The sequence below is a fragment of the Anomalospiza imberbis genome, chromosome 6, assembly GCF_031753505.1.
Source record: "Anomalospiza imberbis isolate Cuckoo-Finch-1a 21T00152 chromosome 6, ASM3175350v1, whole genome shotgun sequence".
In the NCBI taxonomy this organism is placed as follows: Eukaryota; Metazoa; Chordata; class Aves; order Passeriformes; family Viduidae; genus Anomalospiza; species Anomalospiza imberbis.
In genome coordinates, this window is record NC_089686.1 from 44,488,384 (window position 1) to 44,513,577 (window position 25,194).

At 43.5% G+C, this 25,194-nt stretch overlaps 1 protein-coding gene across 1 annotated transcript in view; it reads right to left on the reverse strand.

Annotated features, from left to right (window-relative positions):
- The window catches only part of LRP5 (LDL receptor related protein 5), a 134,928-nt gene extending 127,046 nt beyond the window's left edge, over positions 1–7,882 (reverse strand). Inside the window, exon 1 of the mRNA XM_068193808.1 lies at positions 7,700–7,882. Within this exon, the coding sequence (XP_068049909.1) occupies positions 7,700–7,793 (94 nt within the window). The 5' untranslated portion in view covers positions 7,794–7,882. The remainder of the gene's footprint in view (positions 1–7,699) is intronic.
- Between the last annotated feature and the right edge of the window lie 17,312 nt (positions 7,883–25,194).

A 25,194-nucleotide genomic window follows, 5' to 3' on the forward strand; every position in this document is an offset into this window, starting at 1 on the left:
AGGGGCGAGGAATAGGTATTTTTAAGATTTTGTTTCACTTCTCATTATCCTACTCTGATTTGATTGGTAATAAGTTGAACTAATTTCCCCAAGCTGAGTTTGTTTTGCCCATAACAGTACTTGGTGAGTGATCTCTGCCTGTCTTTACCTCCACCCTTGAGCCTTTTGTTAAACTTTCTCTCCCCCATCCAGTCAAAAAGGGGAGAGATAGAGCAGCTTTGGTGAGCACCTGGCACCCAGACAAGGTCAAACCACCACAGAACTAACAACAGTGTTGTGAAGACAAATACGCAGCAGAAACATTTCCAAATGCCACGGCTTTGCGACTGTCCTTCTAAAGCAATCACTTTTTGCCCCAAAAAATCTTATTTTTGTATCTGCACAAAAACTTGTAGAAACTGTCCTTTATCAGTTATTTGAAAATAACCCTTGAACAATAATAATTACAGTAAAGACATGAGGCCTTTCACATTGCCTTGAGTATCATTTATGCTCCACTTCTAGAACTAAAACTAGAGAAATCAGCTTAGAAGACTTTCTTAAACTTGCCACACAGATTTCAACACTCAACAGCCTCTTCAGACAAAGTCTGGTTACACAGGAACATGCCACAGCTTTCACAACAGCCTAGAAATGATGGGCTGAAGAAAAACAACATGACAAAGTGCCCAAGCACCCCACTGGTGCAAGAACAGCAAAACCTCATAACAATAAGGCAGTGGCAGAACACTCACTCAATGTCACAAAAAATACCCTTCAGCCCTACCTGAAGGAACAGATTTAAAGGACATGTTACTTAGAAAGTCTGAGAAACAAGGAAAAAAAATCCTAACTACAAAAAAATCAAGATACAGGCGGCATAAGCCAGAAAGCCCCCAGAGATGTGTCGTGGTGGGAGCCCTGTAAAGTCTTTACCTGCCCCACGCACAACCCAGCTGTTTGCTTCAGGAGCACATACTAAGAACAAACAAGGTAGTTCTGATCACCACCATGATAGAAAGTCCACTAAAAAAGCATTTCATCTCCTACAGCAAGGCCGAAAGGAAGGAACTTGACCTTCTTGATAGCCATACTCTACAGCATGATGTGTGATAACAAAAAAAAAAAAAAAACAAAACAAAACCACACAATTTAATTATATTTCTTGTATTCTAAAGATTTTTTCCCCTTCTTAAGGCCAGCTAGTACAAGTTCAATCTGGAAGAACAGAAAATAATGTCTTTGTGTAAAGTTAATGAAAAATAGTACAAGGACTGGAAAAAGCATCCATGAAACTGGAATAATAATTTCCACAGAAGGCATGCTGAAGTTATTGACCAGGATTTAAGTTATTACTGCTGTTAAGCATAATCTGTGCCTAATTCAAGCCCTGGAGTATATGGCTTAAGCCATAAATACATACAGAATTCCAGAGGAGTTCTCAAATGATGTATCAACAACCGATAGATTATAGCAGCACTGCACAATTTCATCATCTGAGTCTTCTCAGATTCTTCACTCCTTTTTTTTTTTGATTTAGTTAAAACCAGCACTGAACAGCAGATAAGAAAAAGAACATCTGCAAAATCACATTATAGTAACAGTATTTGATTCCCAAATCCCAAAGCCAAGAAGTTCACGAAGCAGGTTCATTCAACCCACTGCTACTCATCAGCCCAGAGGCGCAGAAACACAAAGCAGACAACACTCACTCACACTCTCTGGCCTTGCTTTACTCTTGAAAACACCACAGAAAGAAGAGGTCAAGCTTCTGTCTCTAGTGACTGCCCCCTCCTTCCTCTAGTCTAATTCTTGAAGGCTGAGGATCAAGAATCCCCCAGAGCTAATTTATCATCTTAGCTATCATGTGTAACAAGTCACTTCCAAATCCTGTATTAAAAAATGTATAATGCATCACATTTAATGCAACAACATGGTGAAATAAACAAAATGTACAGTCATGGCATCTAAAGAAAGGGCATGAGAGAACCTCTGGAATCACCATTACAAAAGGTCATCAAATTCTAAGCCATGTGAAGAAATGTCAAGATAACTAACTCAGTCGTTTATCTCCCGACAAAACTCAAGCCAACAGGTGTCCTGTAAGGACAGAACTACTAAATTAAAAACACTACACTTTCACAGAACTCCTTATGCCCATTAACAAGAATTCATGAGAAAAACATGAAAATCAAGACCTTTGTGTAACCAAATAAAAACCAGAAATACAGTTTCCATAGTTCTACTTTCCATAGCAGAGGGGAGAGTTACACCTTAACACACTTGCAACTTCCTTTCCCCAGCTGCATCACCTTTCATGACAGCTCAGGAACATCACACTTGATTTATTGAACAATTACCTGGTTTACATCTATTGTCTCAACAGAAGATGAGAGTTCAAAAATTCTGCCTGCCACAAAGACAACTTTTGTCACTGTTTAAAGTAAGTGAATTTTAACTGGGGAAGCTCAATTTCCTTATGTATAATAGATAAATAACAGATGCCATCCTTGCAGAACATTCAGAATTAGCTAAAAATACATACAGCATTTCAAAAACTAAAAGTGCCAAACAGAATTCAACAATTATTATTAACCAGGCATATTTTAAATACACACGCCAACATTTAAGCTTCTCAGACCACTGGCAATCTCACTAAGAACTTACTACTGCATCTGCTGTCAGTGCTGTTTATTGAAATAGCAAAAAGCCTTCATACTGTGAAATGAAGACAATTCTGTAGCTGATTTACAGTCAAGAAAGCTCTTTTCCCAGTAGGCTATTTCCATTAAGTTAATCTAACGCACCACAAATTATTTATTGGTTTGAAAGCAGTTTCAATTGCTTTAACACTTTTATGATCCAGAGCAAACACACCAATTTAAATCAAGCATGTGTCAATTCATTGGCATCCTTGCAAAAGTTGCCCATGGATTTAACATGAATACAAAATGACACCTTACATCTGCCTGTGCTGGCAGGCAAAGAGTGAGTCAAGCAAGAATAAAGGAAAGAACAGCTAAATTAAAAATCTTGTTTATTACATAGACCCTCAACATCCTTACCAGCCCATCACCCATTCCTTACACTCTTTGGAGTTTCTCAGTCGAATTGTGTGGCTTAACAGATAGTTTCAATCTTTAGTAAACAGAAACCACAAAGATGAGACACTGCTAAGTTCCACATTCCAATTTTTCTGAGACAAGAAACCAGAAGAGCTGTTGGCCCATAAGCTCCTAACAAACAACTGTACTGAACAATACTTTGTGGGACATAGTTCCCATTTTCTTTCCTGCTCTCACCACAACTGTTTCATCACACAAAATCTCAAGAATTGCTAAAAATATCCTTTGACTCTATCATAAGCTTTTCCATAACCTAAGTTAATGGCAGTAGGACTCTCCAGAATTACTTTTTCCAGTATACAAGTCCCAGATGTGAGTTATCAGGAGATGGCACATCTTCATCTTCTTCAGAAAGACCTCAGTGTCCAAACAGCACATGGGTTTGCCTAGCCAGCATCTTAATTATTTGCTCCTATCCTAAGTGAACAACCTTGCAGTGTTGTTAAGACAGCCCTGTTAGAAAGAATACATTAAAAAAAAAAAAAGAACAATCCACATGCCTCAAAATCTAAGAAAAAATGTTGTTTTCCACTGTGCACAGTAGAGCTGCATTGTTGCTGGCCTGTGCCACAAACTTGGGGGAGTAATTGTTGTACTGTCAATCCTCCCCTGAAGCTCAGGTTGGTACTTATTTGAGATCTCCAGAGAGGTCTTAAGCAGAAAACAACACCCATTTCCTTCAAGGGTTCTCAGTGCTGTGGGGTTTTTTTCAGCCACATCAACTCCCAAGAGAAATTCTGAACTTACAAAAGCTAAACATTTTGACTGTTTAATAGCCCTTGGGTTACACACATAAGGAAAAAAAAAAAAAAAAGAGGATTTCTTAGAAAGATGGTATTGTAGGTAACTTTATTTCTCTTCATTCTAAGAAGGAATTTAAACCTAATTATTGTCCTTAGTCTCAAGATGGCAGGCTGCTTTCATACAATACTGTAAATTCACAAGAAATACTGATCTAACATGTAACTAAACCTTGTTATTATAGCTGTTTCTGAGCACCACCAATTGAAATTCACGAAGCGAAATTTATTTCTGTTTTGACAAAAAGAGAGAGAATTGCTTTGAAATGTACAGGGCTGGGTAATTTTTAACTAGAAGCAGAGTTAGAGTAGACAGTCCTATAGAGTAAAGTCGGGTGTGTCTATATTCCAGGAGAGGTTTTGTAACCTTTATTTCTTGTTATGCTGCCAAATCTTACCATAACACTAAAGGATAACAAGTTCCCAGGAACAATCTCTGTTTGCTAAAAAGTTACCTTGGCTTGCTTTATTCAAGAAACATGCAGGATTGAGAAAATTTACAGCTGGGACAAAATCCATAGCCTGTTTTACTAACAACTACATTATAAACAGCTAAAATAAAAATTCTTAAGCTAAAGCAGTAAGAGGCAAGGGTGGAACTTATGCTGAGGTATCAATGAAATACATTCATGTTCTTCTAAGTACTGACTTTATGTGTCATGCTGATCTACGTATTTCAGGCATCTGTAGTATGAGTGATTTTAAAGCATCTCTGTGTGCTTTAAAATAAATCTAAATAATTTAATTTAAAATGAAATAGTAACAAATCCGTTCACATACCATACCTAAAGACAGTTAAGCCCATTTAACTTTCCCTGGAGAAAGAAGACTCAGTGCTTTGAAAGTATGAACTTAAACTTCACAGTCAACCTGAACTTTCACTATTTCCTCACTATTTCAAGAGAATTTATGACCATAATTTGTGACAGATCCTCACATCATTCTAGTAATAGTAATACTAGGAAAATAGTACCTAGCTCCCTAAATCAATGACAGACTGACTGAAATGGTACTGAAGTGCACTTGAGGACTCCTACATAGCACATTTCCCTGTCATAAAATTAGTAAGTGATTTTTCCTGCTACATTCTACATTTAAACACAGGAACAGGTTTCCCTAGCTATAGGTTATCTCATGTAAACAGTAAGGATTAAAAGTCATTTTAGGGTTGGTTGTGCTCACATGCATTTTTTATTTCATGCTGCATCCCTAGTTTCAAATATTTGCAACTACCACAGCTCCCTGTGTCACACTTCACCCTTCTGTATCCTGTGTTCGTTGGTATCAGGCAAATAGTTCTTACATTAAAGAAAGCTAAGATACAAACTCACTATTTTGGGAAACATTCAAGTGCATGACAAGACACAGTTAAGCAAGCATTTGTGAGTTTAAGTAAAAATATTTTTTTCTTGAGATAGCTCTTAAGCAAGAATTATCTCAACTTACTTGGACATTTTAAGACCCCACATGAAATACCCACTGTGCAACAGTAAGAATCCATAACTTACAGCATTTTCACAAAAATGAAAAAGCATTAAATACTTTGCATGAGCAAGAAATTCCTCCCTTCAAGGAAGGACCAAATGCAATGTTCATTTTGTCTTTTCACAGTGAAATGAGTCAAGTACAAGCCATATCTGAAACAGGTTTATCATTATTTCAAACCACATAAATAAAACCACTCCTGACACCACCACATACAGAGTAAGAACTCAGAGCTCTACAGCAAAATTATTTCATAGCCAGAGTATTCAAGATCTATTACAACATGCCAAACTTCAGGGAAGCTTTAGTGCTGCAGAAGCTCCCAGCAGATCCCCCAATCGTGCAGAGATGCATTTACATATTTGTAAGATAAGCACATCAAAATACTTTTAATAGCTAAAAGTCAGGCATCTCCTTAGAGAGTAGGGATTCTCAGAAGGGGAATTAAATCCACAGAGAGCCTCTCACAGTACATCCATGCTCCTTCTAAAAGGACAGATGAACTGTCCTTAAAAGTACTGTCCGGATCAACACAACAAAACCTTCCTAATAAGCAGGCAGAACAAAAGCAATGTCATTAAGATCTGTAACTAAGACTCCTTAACTAATTATTAAAAATGGTACATTTGTAGCCGAGTTCTTCTGGGCATGTTAAGGAAGGTGACTGTTGATACCAAACATACACTATATTAAATTAATCACTGTCTCTCAAACGAGGTGAAAGAAAACCAAACTCCAAGTCAGAACTTATTCCTTAGTTTTATCATGAACTCTTATTTTCCTAAGAATTCCAAATGCAAAGTTATCTCTTTTTTAAAAAAGGATTTTTCTATTAGAACCTTTTAAGTAAATGTAAGGAAATCCTTTAAGGAGCCTTCATGTAAGAGCCCTAGAAGTCAATTTCCACCCTCCACCCCCCCAAAAGCTACATTAGCTTCATTCAGCCAAGCAGGAATGTGAACATCTTCATACAAACATAAGTGTTCAGAAAGAAACAAACCACATTTCAGGTTTTCAGAAACCTTTTATAAAGATTGTGGCAGTGTGTATGGAGAAGGTGGACCCTGCGATACAAAGGGTATCTTTTTGACATAATCCAGGCAGAATAAGCAATACATAATACACACCCACACAGAGCTCCAACTAAAAATATAGAATGATGATGCCAGCAGAATATGGCCTGTTCTCGTGCTCTAAATGACAGTTCTAATAATTACAGGAGGTTTGAAAAGGTGGGTGGCCTAATAAAAAGAGGCCCTGAGGTGATGTTCTGACAGCCTTGGCCGCACTGCCGAGTTTTCTAAACTGCCTAGGAAATCACAACAACCAGGCTTCGGCTTGCTCAAGCACCGGGGTGATGTATCCAGGCAGAGCACATGCAGCAGCAAAAAAACAGAAGTCTTGCACATGCAGCTCGAACTCCCGGTCTAGGGCGAGACAAAGTCGGGAGCAAAGCCGCCCGCAGCAGAAACGGAGGAGGAACGGACACCGTCCCGCTCCCCACGGATGCTGCGGGCACAGCACCGCCCCCGCTTATTTGTGATTTAAACGGATTAGCACACTCTTGAAAACGGGACGGCCAAGGGAAGGCGGAGGGCAGGCTCCATGCCCGGGACGCGGCACCCGGACCGCAGCTCCGGCATCGCCCGCGGGGCCGGGCCGGGCCGGGCCGGGCCGGACCTCAGCCCGCCGCGTCCCGCCGGTCCCTCCGCCGCAGCGCCGCCCCCGCCGCCCGCCTGCAGCCTCGCAGCGGAGCTGGGGCGAGGGGGGAAACACAGGGCACGCACACCAAACTCGCCTTCCCCCCACCCCCTCCCCGGCCCGGCCAAGAGTTTGAGCGACACCCGACACCGACCCCTCCAAACTCCACAGAAATCCCTGCCCGGGACAGCGGAAGGACGGGAGTGGGGGGGGGCGAGGGGGGTGGGCGACTTTTGTCTCTCTTTTTGCAACTGTGCGCGTTTACCTGAGCCACCCCTGAGGGAAAACCGCCTCGCCCCCAAACGGGATATGTCCCGAGGGAGCAGAGAGGAGAGGCCTCCTTTTCCTGCGCACCCTTTTTGCAGGAAAGAGGGGCGAGGAGCAATAGTTTCGGGGGGGAACCGGTGCAGGCAGCTTCCCGTCCTCCTCCCGGCCCGTCTCGTCCATGTGCGCGTCCCGCGCCTCCGCGGGAGCCTGGCCCCGCTCCCGCCCCTCCCCGCCGCGCTCTCGGCGGAGCGCGGGGGAAAGTTTCCCAAGTCCGACAACAAAAGGGACAGCGGCGCTCGCCTCCCCGCCCGCCCGGGCCCCGCGACGTCCCGACGAGCTTACCCCCGGCCGAGCCCGGCTCGCAGCGCAGCACCGAGGCGGCGAGGAGCCGCAGCAGCAGCAGCAGCGGGAGCGGCGGGGCCGCCGCCGCCTCCATGTTGTGCCGCCGCAGCAGCTGCCGGAGCGCACGGAGCGTCTCAGGCAGGCTCCATGCTCGGGGCGCTGCGCTCGGCGAGGAGGGAGGCGGGGAAGGGGGGAGGCGCTGGAGCCGACCTCCTCCTCCTCCTCCTCCTCCTCCTCACGCCGCCGCCAGGGAGGGGGCTGGGATGGAGGATCCCGGCTCGCACCGCATCCCGGGAGCGGGCGGGGGCGCACCGTCCCGCCGCGGCGCGTCCCACGCGTGGGAACACCTGGCCGCGCGGGGAGGAGGTGGGGCTCTGGGGCTTTCTTCTTTATCTTGTTAACTCGTTCCTGCTGGAGCAATTACTCCAGAAGCAGCCGGGAAGGCTGGAGAAGATGGCTCGCTGCGCGTTCAAAAAGCAACCTTTCGCTGGTGGATTTGGAAGTTAACAGCGGGGACGCCCGCCCCTTTCTCTGTCTCCAGGAACAAGAGTGGTTGCTTTCTTCCCGAATGGAGGTTCGTTCTTGCCTTTCTCCCCCCACCAAAACAAACATTTTATTAAGTCACTCTTCCACAAAACACTACTTTTCAAAGAAAAATGTATTCAACAGCAGTCTTTTGTTGCCTTTCCCCCCTCCCTGTTAAGCATGGCACCTGCTCCTATAAACACATTACCACCAGGAAAGGCAGAAACTGCACTGTGGCAGGGCTTGGTTTGTGCCGGGCCAGGTACAGAGGGCTGAGAAGCGCCCGGCTCACACTGAAACATCCCGCACCTTTCTCAGGCCAAATACTGCCCCCGTCTCTCTCACAGGAATAAAACCAAACGGCATAAGTCAAGAATTTTCATTTAAATGTCCATTTTTGGGCATCAGTGTCCTTGTGCTGACACTGATCTGACAATAAGAAAAAGGATTGCTAGATGGCCTTGTATAGAGGTGGAAATCACAAGGGTCGGCCCAGCATCCCCTTTAAACAAGTTTTTGCAAGTCTCAGAGCAGGAGCCATAAATCACAAGCAAGCACTTAGCAAATGGTTGTCACATTTTAATAGTTTCATTACATTTCAGAGATTAGTGACTTCCAGATTGCCCTGTTGCCACGTACTAATTTATCTGCCTTGCTGTAGGTGCTAGAGCAGCAGCTGAGATTTCTTTTTGGTGCCCCATGGACCCCTGCCAAACTCAAATACCAGGATCAAATATTCAAGAATTAGTCTAAGTCCTGTTGGTTACTTGATTGCAGACGTCCCGTGCAAGGGAAAAGGCCGAGTGTTTTGATTTGGTTTGTTTCTAAAGTCAGCAATATTCAATGTAGCTCAGAAAGCAGTTTAAACATTCAAGGGCTTACAAAGGACTTATAGTGCTGACATTAAAGATCACCTGTACAGGGGAAAGGAAAGGTTTTCTTCTCTCTCTTCTGGTTTAACATATAGAGAACATGTATTTTAAAGAGGGCTCATTTTAGGTGGCATTTAAAACCTAGAATAATCTCAACTTCCTTGAAGGCAGGAAAAGCAGAAGTTGGTCTTTGGTGATAGATCTGTAATAAACTGGAACCCAAATCTAGCCTGCTGTAAATCATTAATGGAAAAAGTTTGTGTGAACACCAACTGAATGAGGGTTTTGTTTTGCATCTGCTTAAAGAAATTGCCCAAGACCAGACAAATAGCTGGAAGAAAGATTTCTTTGTTGAAGACAGTGACTGGACTTTACTTTCGATGGGTCTAACCTCCTGCAGTGTGGAAATTACCCAGCAGTCCTGGCATGGCAGTAAGTGAGGTTAATTGAAGTCAGAGGCAGAGAAAGGGCACATGAGGCAGTTGTGCTTTCTGCAGGCAGAGGGGAACACTGGGGTTCCCATCCCAAACCCTAATCAGCTTGGGGGCCATATACAAAACTGGTTTGTGTGCCTGGAGGGAGAGCCAGGCTGTCCTGTGGTGGCCTTAACAGCACCAGAGCAATAGGGTTCCCTGCCCTTCCTCCCCCTGGCCCTAACAGGGTCGGGGATCAGCTGCTGAGATGACCTAGCCATGGCTCCAATGCCAGCACCAAGCCATGTGGAGGGGGTGAGTTGAGTCTGCCCACAGGCTGCTGGAGGGCAGCAGCAAGTTCTCTTTCAGCTTGCAGCTGCTCCCAGCACTTGGTAACTTGGGTCCTAAGGTCCCATACTAAGATGCAATAGCCTGCTGCTATCCCTGCTCCATCCGAGAGTTGATTATCCCCCTATCTGACTCTGTGAAACTGCATGGTCAAGTTAGGAATGGCAGCAATTTATACCAAAAGGGAGAGATAGCAGCATGTGAGCAATTAGCAATTTTAGACTGACTCACAGTCTAAAACAAAATGAGAAGAGAGATCAGGCCATGGAGGCAGGCAACTAGGGAAGAGAATCTTACATCTTTGGGCCTTTAACCATAACACCTCTGCCAAAAAAACATTAAAGACATTCATCTAAAGCGATGGCAAATGCAGTAGCAGCCAGGAACAGTCTTTCTCCAACACAGAAAATGCCATCTTAAATTTAGATAATATATTGTTAGGGGAATTTGGAGGAAGTTATGCAAACCTGAAGTCATGAGCTGAGCAAGCTGCCTTCCATCTATTTTCCAGCCCTGCAAAAATCCATCCAGCAAAACCAGGGGAGGCAAAGCTGTGACATTCCCAAAATGCCCAATGTACGTATTTTTGCAAGAAATTAAAAAAACACTGTAAAAATAAACAAAAAAAAACCCCACTTATCAGGATAACACAAGCATAATTCTATCCTTTATTTTAATTGAAGAAAGAGGGATCTCTTTTCATACTGCTGTATCTCACAGTGTCCAAGAATGCAAAAACAAAAAAGCCAATGCACCATTTCATCTAATATTTCTTGTGTGATTCTGGGCAAGTCACAGTCTAACACCCCCTCAGTTTCTCTTCCTACAATAAAAGGAGCAGAGGGAATAGTTTTCCTAACTTTCATAATTTCTGTTCATAGTTTGTCAGAAACTGCAGCAAGTTTGGAGCCTGACTGTAGGAAGCAGGAAAGGAGGGAAATCCAGACTGGGAGGCCAGCCCTCCCCTGCCAAGGTGTAAAAGCAGGTCAGTTCCTGCATTCTTCCATTGCCATTCCTGGTGGGGAAAGGAAGGGCACACAGAGATAAAGGAGGGAAAACAAAGAGCTGTGTCTGAGCACCAGGATAATGTAGCCACCCCACCACAGCTGGGAAACTTGGTTTGACTGAAATGCTCCAGATGTTTCTGCATGTTTACTCCTCCTGGATTTCTCCTTCCTACTCCAGTTTACAGTATCCTTCTCTCCCAGCTGCCAGAGCTGTCTGAGCTCCTGTGGAGCTAACATTTAATGACAACTGCAGAAGGCCCTAAATTGAATCTACTGTTTTACAACTGACACCCAGGTTTATTTCATGGTGAATATCAGGACCAAGACACACATTTTTATTCCTCTGGAGCAGAGCAGTTTAGTCAAGATGAAGTCACTAGACCCAGATAGACTGAAGCTGCTCTTTGGTGCTTTGCAAGGAAAAGGTAAAGTGATCAGTAAAAAACAAAGACACCATCAAAACATTTTTCTTCTTTACTTCTAAAGCATATGACAAAATAATTTTCCTCTACCCACGTCTCAAATACACTTCTTCACCCTTTCACTCCCAGCTTCCAGTTTGAAATTGTGTGTAGGGACCTGTATTCTCTGTCCCCCTGTATCAGAAGAGAAAATGTTTTCAGGTATTCTAGAACATGTCCGAAATTATAGCAGAAAGTATTATCTGGATATAGGTTCCCTCATCTCCTCAGAAAAATAGACACACTGAGAAAAGCATATCTATGCATTCAGCCATAGTTAAGATTACCCGTCCTGAGCAGAAATCTGAAGTCATCTTGGTAAGGGGTGGGTTTGGTTCTGAGGCTGCATGGGGCATTTAGGTGTTGCTTTGGAAAAGGTGGGTTTTTAGGTGCCAAATAATACTTAACATTTAAACCTAAATCACTACACTGCCGCTCATTAAGTTGACTGAAAGGGAGGGAAAGTGTCACCATCACCACCTTCTTCTCCATAAAGAAAATGACAGTAAGAAAAATAACTTTGTTCGTATCATGCAGTTTCCCTGGCATTGCATGATGACAATAGCTTAATTTTTTCAAAGTAATTATTCCCGGAAATATTTCAGCAACCCAAATTTGTGTGACAGTTTCCTTCCCCCTCCCCAGATCAACTCTGACATGAACTAACAGTTAAACCACCACAGTGTGCCATGCAGACACAGTTTAAAATCAATGCTCTTTCAGCCTGTGGGTTTAAGGCCCTTTTAAGGCAGTCCTAAAAGAAACTATGAAAAGGAAGTCGAACTTTATAGCATTTAAAATGTCTATACAGAACTTTTTTATGCTTATTGGGAAATCTTTAGGATTGAAAAAGCTTGAAAATCTTAGGATGTTTAGTGAAAGGTTAAATATTGAAGAAAACTACCCTTTTCAGGCAGCCATGAGAAAGAGCACAGGTGCATTATAGGTATAAGTGGCAAGCATTAGGCACATGATTATCTTACATTATAGTACGTGTATACTGGAAAACTTTCCTGCACAGAGAGGGCTCCAGTGCCACACCTGAATTGCAACCCCAGCATTCCCAGTGTGGTGACCCCAGCGAGGTCAGTTATGGAGCCACAAACAGGACTGGGAGATCTACAAAAAAAAAAGGTTTTTTTCAAATCGTTATGGCATTTTTTTAAGGGAAGACAGTGCTGCAGGTAACCTAGGTGGGACCACAGAAAGAACAAGACAGAGAACGGCAGTCTCTTAGCATTTGCCACTGCTTGAGATTTTCTGCAATACCCAGGGCCCATCTGCCAGCAGTTTCTGCTCCAAGAGGGATAAATAGGACACACATGCCAGTAACTCAAATACAGGGAAATCAGAAGACACTGTGAGCCAAGGGAGCAGAGTGCTACAGGACAGAGGCTTCCTGGCAGATATGAATTTAAGGAGAGAGATAGCTTACATAGATTTGCAAGAGGAAAACTAATATTAAAAAAAAAAAAAGTCTGACAAAGGCCCCACTGCTATCTAATTTAAAAAAAACATTTAAGTGAGAAGCGAGTGTAAAGAGCTTGTTCCCAAAATCTCATGCTGGCTAGCAACATCAGGAACAGAGGGGCTGCCACTGCCTGAGAAACATGTCACCATAAAAAGTTCTGAAAACATAAAAATAGTTCAGTGGGTTTTTTTGGTGGTGATACTTGGACTCTGAATGCTTTTCTGGTTACAACTACACTCCCTGCTACAGCTACCAGAACAGCAGTCACTGCATTTCCCTGCACTGTATGAGCTAAAGTTTTTCTATAGAACCCCCATGACAGCAACATTTGCAAAACTGCTTGCAAAATTAACTATGAGTCATCAAAGTTCTGTATCAAAAAGAGGAAACATTGTGAAGGGGCATGGAAATTGATTGCAGAGGAGAGAGATGATGACCATCTTCAGTGTCCAAAACTAGGAGTCCTTTTTGCCCTGTAAAGGCAAAGTTGTGAAAGACTATCTTTTACTACAAGCAACATCAATATTTCTGTAGCAAAAGCAATAACAAAAATTAAAGAAGTCATCACAAATAAACACTAAAAAAACACCTATATGAATCATAGAATTGTTTGGGTTGGAAGGGATCTTTTTAAAATTATCTAGTCCAATACCCCTGCAATAATCAGGGATACCTTCAACTAAACCAGGCTGCTCAGAGCCCCATCCAACCTGACCTTCAGTGTTTCCAGGGATTTGGCATCTACCACCTCTCTGGGCAACCTGTTCCAATGTTTTATTACTCTCAATAAAGCATTTCTTCCTTACATTGTGGTGGTTTAGGCCCAGCCCGAAACGACTATCATGCAGCTGCTAGCTCATTCCCTCCCACCACCCTGTGGGGAGGAGAATCAGAATACAAACAAAAATCATGGATTGAGATAAGAACAGTTTAATAAGTGAATTAAAACAAAATACAATAATAATAACAATTACAATAACAATACTAATAATTGCAATGAAAAGGAGAGAGAGGAGTAAACCCCAAGAAACACAGGTGATGCACAAAACTCCTGCCCATCACCTGCTGACCAATGTCCAGCCCCTCCTCCACAGTGATTGGTGGCTCCAGGCCAACTTCTCCCAGTTTCTATACTGAGCCTGACATTTTAAGATCTGAAACATCCCTTTGGCCAGTTTGGATCAGCTGTCCTGGCCATGCTCCCTCCTTTCTTGTGCACTTCCTTGCTGGCAGAACATAGGAAACCAGCAAGTCCTTAGAGTCACACTATTTAGCAGTAACTAAAATATCAGTGGTATCACACTGTTCTCATAATAAATCCAAAGCACAGCACTGTACCAGCTGCTAGGAAGAAAATTAACTCTATGCCAGCTGAAATCAGGATGCTTATATCCAGTCAGAATCTATCCTCTGTTAGTGTAAAACCTTGTTCTATTGCAAGAATAGAACAGTCTGGCTGTTCTAAACAGTCTGGCCCCATCTCTCTTAGAAGACCCCTTTAATAACAAAAAAAGGCCACAACAAGGTCCCCCCAGTCTTCTCTTCTCCAGGTTGAACAACTCCTATTGTCTCAGCCTTTCCTCATAGCAGAGGTGCTTCAGCCCTTCAATAATTTTTGCAGCCTTCCCCTGGAGCCACTCCAGCAGGTCCAATAGCCTTTCCTGTGCTTGGGAGCCCAGAGCTGGATGTAGTACCCCAAGTGGAGTCTCACCACAGCACAGGAAAAAGGGTAGCATGAGGAGCTTTCTCCAAATGCAGTAGTCATCACACAGAACCGCCTTGAGAATACAAGAACAGATGCTGAATGGGTCATGGAAAATTGATGTGATTTAGGGTAGCATATTTACATGCCCCTGCACTGCTCCAAACATATCTGCGCTTCACAAGTGTCTGGGTACTGAGGAGAGCAACAAGAGGTTTTTTGAAGGAAGAATAAACACAATTTGTATTCATATAACTGCCAGGTTCTGCCTCACTTTACACCCCAGCCAGCTGCAGTTGATAGACACATGTAAAATAGCAGTGCATGACAAGAATACGTGACTGTCATACCCATTCATAGCTTCAGGGACAAAGCTCACTGCCACCATTAAAATCATAGAACAAGTAGGATTGGAAGATGTAGGAAGAGTATCAGAACAACCTGGTGGTGATGTGCTCCCTGAAATAAATTATTGAAAGGTCACACACTGAGGTAGGTCTTATGACATTTTCAGCATTAGAAAGCTGCTCTTACTTTTTGAAGCACAAAAAATCTTGTAAAGTAGGGGTAAAGCCATGCTCAGCTAGTTACCATCTGACTAATTTTTGTGGGTGGTTAAGATGCCAGGCAAGACTTGCTCTGTCCCATCAAGATAGAAATCTTTCCACTGTATGCAGTGGGAAAGGCCCTTATGATATGGCTCAGTGCCATGACTACTTAAATATTAAAATGGTGGGTGTCGAAACCAACCTTGAATGCATTTACATCAATTCTACCTGCCATATGCTCACTGACAACACTGGGAGCAGTTCCTTCTGGGATTACACTGCATGCTCCTGGTGGCTGCCAAACAAAGTAGAAGTTAAGGGAGGAAACAAAAAGAGAAAAGTGACCTGTGGTGGAAAGTTGCAGACTAGTGTAACCTAGAGGGGAAAAATCCCTGATAAAGTCTCCTACAAGATTTATGTGTTCCTAGATGTCAATACACATGAAAATTCATTGCATTTAACATTCTTTTGTACAGTACCTGGTCTGCACTTCATAACAAATGAAAGTACATAGAATCATAGAATGATGTATGTTGGAAGGGACCTTAAAGAAGAGTTAGTACCACCCCCCCTGCCACGGGCAAGTATGCCTTCCACTAGACCAAGCTGCTCAGAGCTCCATCCAGCCTGGCCTTGAACACCGCCAGGGATGGGGCATCCTCAGCTCTCTGTGCAACCTGTTCCAGTGCCTCACCACCCTCAGAGCAAAAACTTTTTCCTAGTATCTAAACTAAACCTACTCTCTTTTAGTTAGGAGCCATTTCCCCTCATCCTGTTACTATATGCTGTAATAAAAACCCCTTTACGTCTTTCCTGTAGGCTCCCCTCAGGTACTGGAAGGCCAGAATTAGGTCACTTCAGAGCCTTCTCTTCTCCAGGTTGAAAAACCCCGATTTTGTCAGCCTTTCCTCATAGGACAGGTGCTCCCTCACTCTGATCAGCTTGGTGACCCTCCTCTGGAGTCGCTCCAACAGGCTGATGTCCTGTCCACCCTGGGGACCCCAGAGCTGGACACGGCCCTGCAGGTGGGGTCTCAGCAGAGAACAGCAGAGGGGCAGCATCCCTTCCCTCCCCTGCCCAGGCTACTTTGGATGCAGCCCAGGGCACGTTCGGCTTTCTGGGCTGCGAGTGCCCATTGCCTGTCCTGAGTTTGGTGTGCGCCAAGGCCGGCGCTGGAGCCGTGCCCGCAGGGAGCCGCGTCCTGCGGGGCCGAGCACCTGCGGGTGGCAGCCCTGGGAGCCGTGCACAGCCGGGCTGCCACCTGCCGTGCCACAGCGAGCACCTGGGGCGCTTTTCGTTGTGGACCCCAGGGCGGTTTTCATCGTTCATTTGCTCCTCACGTTTGTTTTGGGGATTTGTTTGTTTGGTTTGTGTGGTTTTTCTTTTTTTTTAATAATTAGTTTTCCCTCTCTCATCTCTGCTGGACAAAGCACACTGAACCAAATCAGTGCTGTGTCAGCAGCTCGAGGGAACTCCGGTCAGTGACCAGGAACTCACTGCAATGGGCAGTATCCAGCTATAAGGATTGCTGCTACTCCTGGAAGAGCCATAATTCTAGTGATGAAAACCTGAGCTCCTCTTGGTCTGTCAAAACTATTTAAAGAATGCTCATTTTCTTTTACAGACAGTCCAGGATTAATTATAAAATTAACATACTTTTGTACATACAGAACTACAAAACCTGTTTTCACTTCAGAGTTAATTTGAGTTTCAAACTCTCATGTGCCAGCAGGTGGCTGTTGAATTTCTGTTGTAAAGAGCATGGGAGAACTTAACAGGCTGAACTGTATGCACAGCGATAAGCAAACACAACAACACTATTTCCGTGAGCTTCTCTACCCTCTAAGCATCAAGCTGGTTTTGGGGCTGGATTTTCTGCATCTGTTAAGTTCTTCATAGAGTTTGCACCTTACAAACCTCTAGCCCCAGAAGAGAAGCTTAAAGTCATAATCATGGCTATCATCCTGTTGGGGGACTTCAACAAATGGCATCTGCTGGAAAAGTAGCAGAGCAAGCTGTGGGTGATCCAGGAAACTCTTGGAATGCATTGAGGATAAATTCTTAAGCCAGGCAAGCCAGGTAACAGACATCCCTGCCAAAGGAGATAGATGCAACACCAGACCTGTTATTCACTAGCACAAGTGATCTAATTGGTGACATCAAGCCTGGAGTCAGCCTGGGCTGCAGTGATCCTGCATTGGTGGAGATCACAGTCCTCAGGAATATGGGTCAGGCAGAGTAAAATCAGGCCACTAAATTTTAGGAAAGCAAAATTCCTAAGTTTTGCTTTCTAAGTTCAGTAAGACCCCCTTGAAAGTGCCCTTGGGGGCAAGGGGGCAGAGCAGAGGTGGCAGGTCTTCAAGAACGCTTTCCACAGAGCACAAGAATTCTCGAACCCCACACATGAGAAATCAGAAAGGTCTTGACTCATGGATGAGTCAAGACCTGGTGGTCAAAGTAAAAGGGCAAGAAGGAAATGCGCAGTCAGTGCATTTTTGAAACAGGGAGAGGTATCCTGGGAAGAATAGAGGGATATTGCTTGTATGTGTAGAGATGGGGTCAGCAAAGCCAAGGTGTGGCTGGAGCTGAACTTGGCAAGGGACCCAAAGGATATTAAGGGCTTCCACAGGTATATCTGCCAGAAAAGAATGTCAAAAATGCACTACTTCTGATGAACATGACTGGCAAACTGGGAACAACAGACAAGGTGCTCAATTTTTTGCCTCATCACTCTTCCCACACCTCTTGAGTGGGGCAAGGCAGGGACTGAGGGAGCAAAGTCCCTCCCACTGTAAGAGAGGATCAGGTCTGAGACCACCTGAGGAACCAGCTGAAACATGCCTAAGTCTATGGGACCTGACAAGATGCGTCCCAAAGTCCCAAGGGACTTGGCAGATGTGGTTGTCAAGCTACTCCCCATGATACTTGAAAAGTCATGGCAGTTGGGTGAAAAAGGGAAAAAGGAAATGGCATCCATCTTAAAAAAGTGTAGAAAGGGAGATCCTGTGAAGTACTGACCTGTCAGCCTCACCTCTATGCCTGTGAAGATCATGGAACAGATCCTTCTAGGGCTCAGAGCAACCTGATGTTGATGAAGATGTCCCTGCTCAATGCAGGGGCATTGGACTTTATGATCTTTAAAAAGGTCCCTTTCAACCCAAATAATTCTATGATGAGATACTGGGCATATTCTGGACCTTACAGTTTTCCTCCACCCATCTTTATCTGATAATAGAAGTACATGTCAAAAATACAATATTTGCCTAACATAAACACATATTAAGGCAGGATTTTTGACAAAATAATACAGCAGGTACACACAGGCACAGTAACATGAAGCTGAAACACCATTCAGGAGATCAGAACTTACGCACAAGAATTTATGTAAGGCTCATAGTTGTACTAATGAAGTATCAGCATGGCCTCAATCCAATTAAAATACAGAACACATGATGTTCTGCTTAGGAAACAGAAGGATTAAAGTTTCATTACTTGTTGGACTTCTATGAGATGAAAACAATTGTTTCAGCCAATGCAGCAGAACAGTCTGCTGGCAAGGAGGATGTGACTGAGTTAATGTCTTCAACCTCTTCACTCAAGAGCCAAGTGGGGTCTTCACAAGAAACTTCTATCAGCTCTATCTTCAGTTTACTGACTTCACTTCAGAAGCAGGCTAGCCTTGAAGTTAACTTTGCTATACTGATTTTCACAACCCTCCACTACACACACATCCACCATTTCTGAGTTTTCTTTGCTGCTCTCTTCCCTGAGGGATTTTATAAAACAAGCATTTTACCTCCTCAACGTGGCTGGTAAATTGGAATAAGATCTGACGGAGAGAGCAGAGATGGTTGGGGTAAATTCAGGCCATAAGAAAACAATTTAGAAACCGAATGATGAAACTTAAGCCAAACTGAAACATGATGGTGGTTACCTGTTGTAATCAGGGGAAGCAAGGAATGAGCCGACACAAGAGCACAGGCTGCTCCACAGGTTGTTCAGCCACATGCAAGAAGAAATACTGTAGATGCAAAATCTCTGAAATCACTCAGAGGAGTATTTGATGCTGACAGTAGTGAAATGCAGTGAAACAGGAAAGCAAGGAAGGAAATTGGTAGAGAAGGAGCAAACTATAAAGTCTCAGAATCTTAGGAGAAGAAAAAGTGGGAAGTATAGTAAAAGCAACCCAATGCCTGGGGAGAATGAGTTCTGAACTCCAGTGATTTCAGAAGGCTAATTAATTACTTTATTATACTATAACTATATTACACTAACAATAACTATCACTAACTAACTAACCAGAAAACCTGTGACTCTCTCCCAAGAATCCCAACACAGCTGGATCCAATTGGTCAATGAATCCAAAACACCCATCACCAGAATCCAATCAAGCAATCACCTCGGGTAAACAATCTCCATACCACATTCCACATGGGCACAAACACAGGCACAGATAAGAATTGTTTTCTCTTCTTCTCTCTGTGCTTCTCCAGGAAAAAGCCCTGAGAGAGAGAATTTTATCTCTCTGTTCAGAGAATGTGAATGCCACAGGGAAGAGCAAAATAAGTTGTTGAAGATGAAATCAAATGAAAATTATTCAGCTTCTGTGAGGTAAAAAGTTCATAGGAGCCTCCAGTCCTTAAACAAAGCACATCTAACTCACAAACTGTCCTAATGCATAAAGAGCATGGACAAAGAGACTAAATCTTATGGTACTTCAGCAACCTCCGCCACAGAGAGGAAGCATGTCAATTCTGGAAAAAGAGATAAAAATTACAAGCAATGATGGTACAGATGTACAGAGATGAAAATCAGAGAGGCCATGGCAGAAAGTAACATACAACCAACGGAGAAAAAATCATTTTAAGGCTTGCATTTGTACAATATTAGCAAAAGGAAAACAAATGATGAACAGATCTCTTAAGAGGCATTGAAAGCTTTTATTAAACATCACTAAGCAAGGAAGTGTTTAATGAATTTTTTTGCTTCAGTGTCTATTAAAAAACTGCTAGAGATCAGGCAGTCAGCAAAATTAATACCAGCAATATCAGTAATATTTAACCTCAGGTTAGAATTAATAAAGAATAAAATAGATATGCTATGTAGCTTTTAGTTGGATGAAATGAATCCAGAGGAATTTAGAAGAATCCTCAGTGTCATCAGAAGTGGTATCTGATGACACACAGGACCAGGATGCTTCCAGAAGAGTTGTAAAGACAATGACCATCTTAGAAAAGGGGAAAGGGAGGAGTCAGAATTATGGGTTGCTTTGTTAAACTTCAACTCTAAGAAAAAACAAAACTGACAAACCACGTGGAAGCATCTACCCAGTATTTGGGAGGTAGTTAAAATCCCACCCACAACTGACATGAACAGATCCAATGAAGTGTGTTTCTTTCTATGACAAAGACCTTGTAGACACACCAGGCAAGCACAGAAAACCACATACACTGGCTCTTCTGAGGGGTTTAACAGTGTTTCATGTGACCTTGGCAAAAATAAACTGGGAAAAATAAGGTCTGGATAAAAATATTACAGAGTAACTGAGGTATTCATTGTAAAAACTGCATCAGTAGCTGCAGTGTCCAGCAGTACTGGCAGCCCAAAGGAAGGAGGACTGAGAGGAGAGGTGAGAACAGTATTAGCTGCTGTAAAGAGGAAAAGAATAACCTACCCTCCGTGCCCTTGGTGAATAGCTCAAGTACAGGCATCAAATCACAGCAAGATGGGGGCCTAGGGTTTAGATGAGGAATAATATTACAATGTTACACATTCCAATTCTTTCTATTTTCTCCTCATTTGCTGTGTAAGCCTTCGGAAAAAATCAGCAGATGTCAACATTAATTGCCATGAAATAGTCTAGTCAAGGCATAGTTTTTCGGCATTTTTAATCATGCTTGTGCATAAACCTTCTCCACTCAGGGAAAGGAGAAGTCACAGGTCTGAGAGGCTGGAGAGTTATATTCTGATTGTATTCTCAGTTCAGTACCTGATCTGCTAAATAACTTTTATTTGTGCTTTGGTTTTCCCACCTATAAAAGGGTGGGAATTAATCTTGCTGCAATCTCTGAAATACACGCAATTCTACCAGTGAAGCCCACTACGCAACAGCTACACGCAGGTTCCATCAGTTCCTCTCATGAAAATCAGCCTGTATTTACCTTTTATGCACTAAAGGAATTTCATGATGCACTGCCAGCTCATAGGAATGGGCACAGTGGGCAATAGTGCTTTGCTCTATGCAGTCTGTGCCACAAGACAAGCCATGCTGACGTCTGCTGCTATTGTGAGAAGACACCCTAACTCAGGAAGTACCCAAAACCAAATGGCAATAAAGAGAAAAACACAACAGGAAATAAGATTCTTAGCAATTGGGCAATAACAAGCCAAAGTGGAAAGTTCCAAGTGGCTACTTGCAAAAAAACCCCTTGCATTTTATCTGCTAGCCTAAAATAAAAAATTAAAAAAAAAAAATCAACCTCAAGAATTTATGCCAGGGAAAGAAGCATCTATGAAAGGGCATAATGTCTGAGAGCATTAGTACATGTAGGCTGTAACAGGTTATTAAGCAGCTTGGCATTGAGAAAAGCCGAATGTTTGTTTCCAGACCTCTAGAAACTGCAGGCTGAAATATGACCATGTGTCTACTTACTATAAAATATGAGGACTCCTGGGGTTTGAACTAAAAGGTATGTCTTAGTCTGTGAATAATTTGAAATGAGAAGAAGGCAAGTGATGGGTAAATCTGTGGCAGTTAACTTAAGCAAGAAGCTGTGAAAAGAACCCAGTGTAGTGCTGCTTGGTCAAAGGGGGAAAACAGAGAGGCAAGCATGGGGAAATCTGCCTGTGCCTCCTCTCTAAGTGCCTGTACTTGGAACATGAAGGTTTTGTTCCCAAAGGACCAGAGAGGCAGAAACGAGAAGCCACATCCTGTGGCATTTCAGCTGTCTGGGAAGCAAAAGCCAGACCTACTCTTTTTTGCAAGTATTGCAGACTGGGGAGCCAAAAGGAAGAGAGGTCTAAAGAAGCAACATCCAGGCTCATTTGAACTGTGCTTTATCACCACCTTCTCCTCTGCTACCATGGCTGGCACATCCTCTGCACTGTTTGCAAGAGCAAGGACATGATGCCCATTTTCTTACCTTGTGCTCCAGCCCAAAGTGAATCTGAATGTAAAACGTAGAATACTTGTTCCCATTTCTCACCTTTATTTTTAGCCCTTCCATGTGATTAATAATGATGATTTGGAACCTAGGGGGAAAAAAAGAAATGTTGAAAGAAAAAGGATGGGGGAAAAGAGAGAGGAAAGAAAGAGGTCACCTGAGCAGACTTTTTTTGTTATGGCAGAAATGAAAAAGCTAAAGGTCTTAGCACTCAAATTTCTGAGAAGCCCGTGATGTTACAGAGGCAGTCTGTGCTCATCAGCCTTTGCTAAAGTATTTACTTTGGCTCCATGGCTACCCTGACCCAAGCTCTTGGCACCAAGATAGCACCATAAGGATCCACCAGCAGACCCCTGGTAGGAGAGGTGGTCATCAGGCTGGTTTTCTGGCACTGACCTGGCTTATCCACTGGCTACCCTGCTCCCCATTACCACAGCAGTGTGCCCACAGGGAGCAGAACAGCTTTTGGCTCTGATCTTATTTCCCTGCTGTCTGCACTAGGAACTCTCCTTTATTTGCTCTGTAACAATAAGTAAGTATCCAAAAGGATTTTGGCAGAGCTTAGAAATGGTGGGCACAATCCACTCTGGAAGAGATGGGAGCAAACAGCTTTCAATAACATGATGATATTGGGATATTATCATTGCTAAGAGTGTCACTTCAAGAAGTGGCAAAAGTCATTCACCCCTTGTGTCTAAATAGGAGGACAATTAGGAAAAGCGAAATATCCTAATATCTTACACAAACAATCCTAGAAGCATCATGGTCCTCTTAAATGGCCATAAGTGCTCAGAAACAGAACTGTATGTTCAATTTACACGACAGGGCTCAACCTGTGCCTGTCTGCTACCCATAATTTTCTTTTTCCTCCTGAAATATTTTAAAACTCTTTGTCATTCTTTACAGAAGAAGTGAGGGCTCAAAGATACCAAATGTGCAGGAGTTCATAGAAATAGTTGCTTTGTATTCCCATAAAGAGGAAGAGAGAGGCAGGACCTAAACTCTTCTTAGACACCAGAGAATCTCTAGCAGTCAAGACCCTTTACTGGACTACCATGTCCAGGTAACTTTTCAAATCAGATCTTCTCTCATTAGGCACTGAAGGCTCCAGCCAATTCATAGGAGAGCAGATTAATTCTGACACCTGCCCAGGCAGCTACAAGCTAAATCTCTCACAAACCACCAGCTACGAGTTGAACAAGCAATGTTCAGAAGTGCTTCAGCATTCACTTCTTGAGAACAGGTATTTAAATTAGACTGGCAGTCAGAGAAGCATCAAAATAAAGGGCTGAATATCTTAAACACCTGAGTGCACTAAGTATGGACAGATTGGTCCGGGACATCACTCTTGAGAAATGTGAGCCCAGCTGCTCTGCATTCATAACATCAGGATAGCTGACCCCACGCCACTTGGGCACAGGGAAGTGTCCCCTTTTCCCCTGGGGAAGGTCCTTCCAACAGCCGAAGCAGCCCTGGCCTACTGAGGTGAGGATGGCTCACATCTGGGTCACTACTGAAATCCAGTGAAGCAGCTGCACAGGAGCTCATCCAAGAGGTCCCATCGAGGAGGAAATGCACAGCACAGTTAGAGAATGTCTCAGTCCTGCTGGACAGCTTTGTTCCAACACTAGGATGATGCACTGAGAGTTTTCCTCAAAAGTGAGACCAGAACATCCTGTGACTGCAATACTGTTATTTCTGGTGCCCCAGACCCTCCCTTTGCCAAACTCATCACCGGTAGAGGACCAAGCCGCCTCAGTACTCTGGAGGGGGAGGAAAAAAATGATGAAGGTCTGTCTCTCTTCTGTTTTCATTGCAAATTGCATTCAGTTTACATGAACACCTCTTGCAGAAAAAGAAGCTGATGCTGTACGTGGAAGAGCAGAGAATGACTAGGACAGCTTATCCAGAGCAATGCAGAGTCCAGCAGGAAGGGCTGAGATGTGGCTGCACTGCTCATGCTTTGACTGCAGCCTGTTGCCTGACCCTGGACATGTTATTTCACACCTCTGCCTCCTGTGAGCAGCAGGTGATAGTGCGTGCCTGTGTGCTGCCACATTTCTAGATCGAACTCACAGAGCTCTCCTGCACGTCCCTTAGCTCCCCTTTTACCCTCCATTCCCTCTGGCAGAAATCTTGATGGAAACCCAGCAAAGCAGCGATAAATACCAGCACTTCTTCCACAGTACAAGCTCAAGCTGGCCTGAGAGCAGAATTTAGAATAAAATTTAAAAGGCAAGCATCACATTCTTAAACACAACCCATGAAAAACAAGTGCCCAGCCCCTGGAACAGCTGGAAACTGCACTGCAGTTACTGCCAGGTGAGGTCAATAACTTGTTATTTCAGTGGAGATGGGGAAGAAAGAGTAACCTTATGCCAAATTGATTCAGGTGTCACCTGGACTTAAGAGATTTCCAGTGTCCTCCAGGCTCCCTCCACACTCATCTCTGCCTACTTTCCTACATCTTCTACGGCAGCTCCACCATAGTAAACAAGGTTTCTTGTCACCAAGTCCTCCTCTTGCTCTCTTATAATGAAAAACAGCTGTGGCAGGCATGTCCAAAACAAAGCTCTACACATTCCTGGTGGAACTGCCTCCTCACTGCCAAAACCCCCAGACTTTATATTTACTACAGAAAATTCAAAACACAACCACTTTTCCTCCTCCAAGCTGTAATTTCCTCCTTGACAAGCCTGTCAAATTTAAGATTTCACTTACTATTCTTATCTCAAGTATCTGCTTCCCCCCTGCCTCACCACTTAGCAAAGCTGACAGCTCTCCAGCACCATGAACATTGCTATAAGTAGCTTCTGTGGAGCAGAGTAGGACATTTTCCCTTCTCTGAAAAAGACTGCAGAGAGCGGTTTGAAGTAGAGATAGGGAAATCACCATGACACAACAAGAACCCTTCTGAACCATACTAGACCTTCTCAGCAGGTAGACCGCTGTTTAAAGCCAGGCAGGTGGTAAACACCTCTCCTC